Source organism: Eucalyptus grandis, chromosome 6 (genome assembly GCF_016545825.1).
Source record: "Eucalyptus grandis isolate ANBG69807.140 chromosome 6, ASM1654582v1, whole genome shotgun sequence".
NCBI lineage: Eukaryota > Viridiplantae > Streptophyta > Magnoliopsida > Myrtales > Myrtaceae > Eucalyptus > Eucalyptus grandis.
Window position 1 is genome coordinate 13,932,022 of NC_052617.1, and position 4,086 is coordinate 13,936,107.

Genomic DNA, 4,086 nt, shown 5'->3' on the forward strand with positions numbered 1-4,086 from the left:
CAGATATTTAAGATGCTCGGTCCTGGAATATTTGGGGCCAGTGCTTTCCATGTCCTTGGTGCTCTACCAGAGGCCTTAATACTTCTAGGTATACATCTCCATGTTCTTTTTCTGCATAATCTTTCTTCCATTCCCTTCATTGTCGTCTTCTTCTTCTTCGATGGTCGAGTTTGTGCTTTAAGCAATTGGTTTAGTAAGAAGCAACAGATGGGCTTTGGGTAGCTAATGATTCTTTAAAGTTCACTGTAAACTGAAGACATGTCGGTAAAATTGAACTTCCAAGGTAGAATCTGAAAGAAACGAGATACAAGAATTATGTAAAACGGAATTAAGTGAAAAAATTGCTGCTTGTTCGCAAATTCTATGTTCTATGTCAATGCAAGTTCATTGATCATCAAAAGCTAGCTTTGAGCCGACATACTCTCTACGAGACATTGCAGCTGGCCCTACGCCATAAAAAATGACTAAATCTGTCTGGGTGGCAGGGCCACCTTGTATGACTGTTGACTCTTCGTGGTATTGAAGTTTCTCTTGGCTTATTTAATTTCCAATGTCCCTACTTGCACGCCACGTATCAGGAAGCAGAGTTTTAGTTTCAAAAGAGAATAGTGATGTTGGGATTTTCGTGGGACAATGATCCTTTCTTTAATCACGAGTTAGACATTTCTACAGCTGATGTATTGTCATTCAGATTCACTAAAGAGAAAATTCCTGAAAACAATAGCTGTGGCATCAAATTACGTCTCACAAGACCCTCAACTGAGGGAGGGAAATCTATCTTCAATTTAAATATTTGTCCTGCTTTTTTTCCAGCATCGGGACTTCTGAACAGCGAAGAGGTGGCACAGGAATATGTCGTGACCGGTGTTGGGTTGCTGGCCGGATCCTCGATCCTGCTTCTGACATTGTTATGGGGAACTTGCGTCCTCCTTGGTAGCAGAAAATTATCTGATGGAATGGAACCCAACACTTTAAATTCAAGCAGATTTTCATGGAAGAAGTTCTTATCCTCCTTGAAAGGTAACATTTCCAGATTTGCATCAAGCATTGACGCCATCATGTCGACTTTGTGAAAAGAGAGTACGTAGGTGGAATGTACATGGATATAAGGTACTGTACATAGTACGAGAATATTCAAGAATCAAGGAGTACGAGAATATTCAAGAATCAAGGACAAAAGACTATTAAGAGGAAAATTTTCAAGAAATGGGTCTCACTTGGTTCTGTTTCTAATTCAACTGGGGCAAAGATCATGCTATCTTCTCGCGGGCATTTCTTGTGTATATGCACATGCTATAACTTGGTTTGTGTGCTTTCAAGTCACGATTTTTCTGTCCTAACTATTTTCTAAATTCTTTGAAATTCTTAATACTCTGAATGGGTGACCTTTATATATAGTTTTGCGCTAATACATTACTGGCTGTGGGAATAGTTCGAAGAGCAAAAGAGAAAAAAATCAGCGATGTTGCTATAACTTAGAGAGGAATCAGACTAACCTTTCTCTATCGGCAACACAGGCTCCGGTATCATCACTGATTCAGAGACTAGCTACACTGCCAGGATCATGGTAATCTCAGCATTCCCATTCATCATGATACAAATCCCGGATATTTTCTCGGTATATTCAGCTCAACGTGTTATGATCCTCTGTTCGCTCGCTGTTTCAGTTGGGTTGCTGCTCTTATACTTCTTCTATCAGGTAACCTACGCATGCCCATATGTTTATGTAAATTGTTGAGCTGGCATGACGCCTTTAACACGTCATAAACTTTGAGGCTTCCATAACTTCAGTAGGGATACTTAGCCTAGAGTTCAAAAGCTAGATGTATAGAGATAAGATGCAAAGTTTAGCTTTATGTTCATATGCCATAATATTTTGCAGATATTTGAGCCATGGATTCAAAAGAGAAGACTCGAGTATGTGAAACACGAGCAGTTAATGCTTCGAATCATACAACATCTGCAACGACACGCACTAGAAAGACTTCTCACAGAGGATGGAGCACCAAACGTACATGCTATAAGGAGGCTAGTCTTCATTCTACCACGTTTCTTGTTGCCGGATATGAGCAAGATGGTGTTGCTCTGATTGGTACTAACAAAGTCTGCATACTTCAGGCTATTTGAAGAAATCGATCAAGATGGGGATGATGCTATATCGCCATCTGAATTAAAAGAGCTGTTGCAAGAAATTAAGTTCAAACACATGCACGTGGACAAAGATAAAGCGGTAGATGAAATAATGAAGGAATTTGACATTGCCGGTGACCAAAGGATAAGCAAAGATGAATTCGTCACTGGATTTACGAAATGGCTTGAGGAGGCAAAGATTGTGATGGACAAGCGAACTTACTCCAATGACTCTTTTAAGGACTTGTATCAGGTAATTTTGCAGTCGACGGGATGAATTCTGCAAGTTAAATTCCCATCTATGATGAATGTGCTGTTAAACTGTTAAGAAGTATTTTCCAGCTCTTTCAACCATTTATTCAGAAGAAAAAGGAAGAGCGCAAACTGAAAAAGCAAATAGCCGCAGAAATTCTCGCGCATGTACAGACCAAGTCAGTCAAAACCCTATTCGCTGAAAATGGCACACCTGATCTGCCTGCTATTAGAAGGTCGGGCTCGATTAATTACTTTCAGATGTGCTACTATTAGCACCTTATTATGAGAACTAATTAGTTAGTTATTCTCTTATGAATTATGACCATCTGTATTTTGGTTTCAGATTATTCGAACAGATTGATCGCAATGGAGACAACAGCATATCACGAGCTGAGCTGAAGGAACTAATGATGGGCATCAAGTTTGGTGACATACCCTTTGACGTAGATGAAGTAGTTTCAAAGGTCATTGAGGTCTTTGACAGAAGCGGAAACAGCCAGATAAATGAGGAGGAATTCGTTGCTGGATTGGTGAATTTGCTCAATACTTCAGGTGAAGGCAATAAGATCCGAGCGTCTAAGTTAAACACCAGTCAAGATGATTTCTACCAAGTAAGGCCATTTCAAACTTGGCTTTTTACGCAATGTCAAATACTACCGTACTTCTTTTCATGTCTGATATTGTGACCTGATTATGCAAGAGAACTTGGGAAGAAACCGACAAATTGGTGGATGAAGATAAGGGAAAAGGAGATGCCCAGAAGGCGTCATGGATTTGGGTGAAGTCTATGTCGTCGTTGTTGCTCGGAGTTATCATATTAGCGGTCCTTGCAGAACCTCTCATCTCTAGTGTGCAGAGCTTTTCGAAATCAGCAGGCATACCGCCTTTCTTCATCTCATTCATATTGGTTCCTCTGGCCACAAACGCAAGAGGAGCTAGCTTGGCAATCAAAGCAGCCAGACATAAGAAGGAGCGAACCACTTCTCTAACACTTTCCGAGGTCTGTACTACTAATTCCATAAATTCAAGGAAATTCTTAATGCTGCAGGTGTATAAAGGTAGCACCTTGTAAAGTGTCCTTAAGTTTCGCTCGCCCGTTGATATGACCCCCTCAATTTTCATCATAGTGTGAGATTAGACAGTACTATCAAATGTTTCTTTACATCATCAAAATAGAATGTTTATCTAGAACAGTGAAATGCATCGTCATATTGATGCGGACCAGTTTCTTAAATAGGACAAATGGCTAACATGTTTTTTGGCTTTGCCTATGCGGTAATGCAGATCTATGGAGAGGTGTTCATGAGCAACATGCTCGGCTTCTGCGTCCTCTTGTCGCTGATATACGCCCGCGACTTGACATGGGAATTCTCTGCTGAATTTCTTGTGGTGCTAATCGTGTGTGGTCTGGTGGGTCTGATTGCAAGCTTTAGGTCAACCTTCCCAGTTTGGACATCGATCCTGGCTTACTTGTTGTACCCTCTGTCACTTCTCTTGGTCTATGTTCTTGATGATGTCCTCAACTACTCCTAGGACTGTACACATACCGTCTGAGAGTTTCATGTTGCCAACTTGGGTTAATTAGTGCATTCCCAATCAATACTTGAATGTGTAATTGTATGATACCTTAATAGTCTCTCGGACACTCAGTTAACCTTTACAGATAACTATGCAAAATTAAAGGCTCGAGAACATTTTCTT

At 40.5% G+C, this 4,086-nt stretch overlaps 1 protein-coding gene across 1 annotated transcript; it reads left to right on the forward strand.

Moving 5' to 3' along the window:
- LOC104451525 (sodium/calcium exchanger NCL2) lies at nt 1–4,086 on the forward strand. The gene is made up of 9 exons (XM_018876090.2): nt 1–88; nt 814–1,020; nt 1,518–1,699; nt 1,883–2,028; nt 2,119–2,383; nt 2,473–2,618; nt 2,729–2,996; nt 3,086–3,385; nt 3,670–4,086. The coding sequence occupies exons 1-9, from the start codon at nt 13–15 to the stop codon at nt 3,916–3,918; spliced, it is 1,839 nt and encodes a 612-aa protein (XP_018731635.2). The 5' UTR covers nt 1–12; the 3' UTR covers nt 3,919–4,086.

Excerpts from the sequence above, each read along its gene's own strand:
- LOC104451525 (XM_018876090.2), top strand. The coding sequence starts at position 13 with ATGCTCGGTCCTGGAATATTTGGGGCCAGTGCTTTCCATGTCCTTGGT. Across the intron at positions 2,029-2,118 it reads AACGTACATGCTATAAGGAG|GCTATTTGAAGAAATCGATC; the intron begins GCTAGTCTTCAT and ends TGCATACTTCAG. Across the intron at positions 3,386-3,669 it reads CTTCTCTAACACTTTCCGAG|ATCTATGGAGAGGTGTTCAT; the intron begins GTCTGTACTACT and ends GCGGTAATGCAG.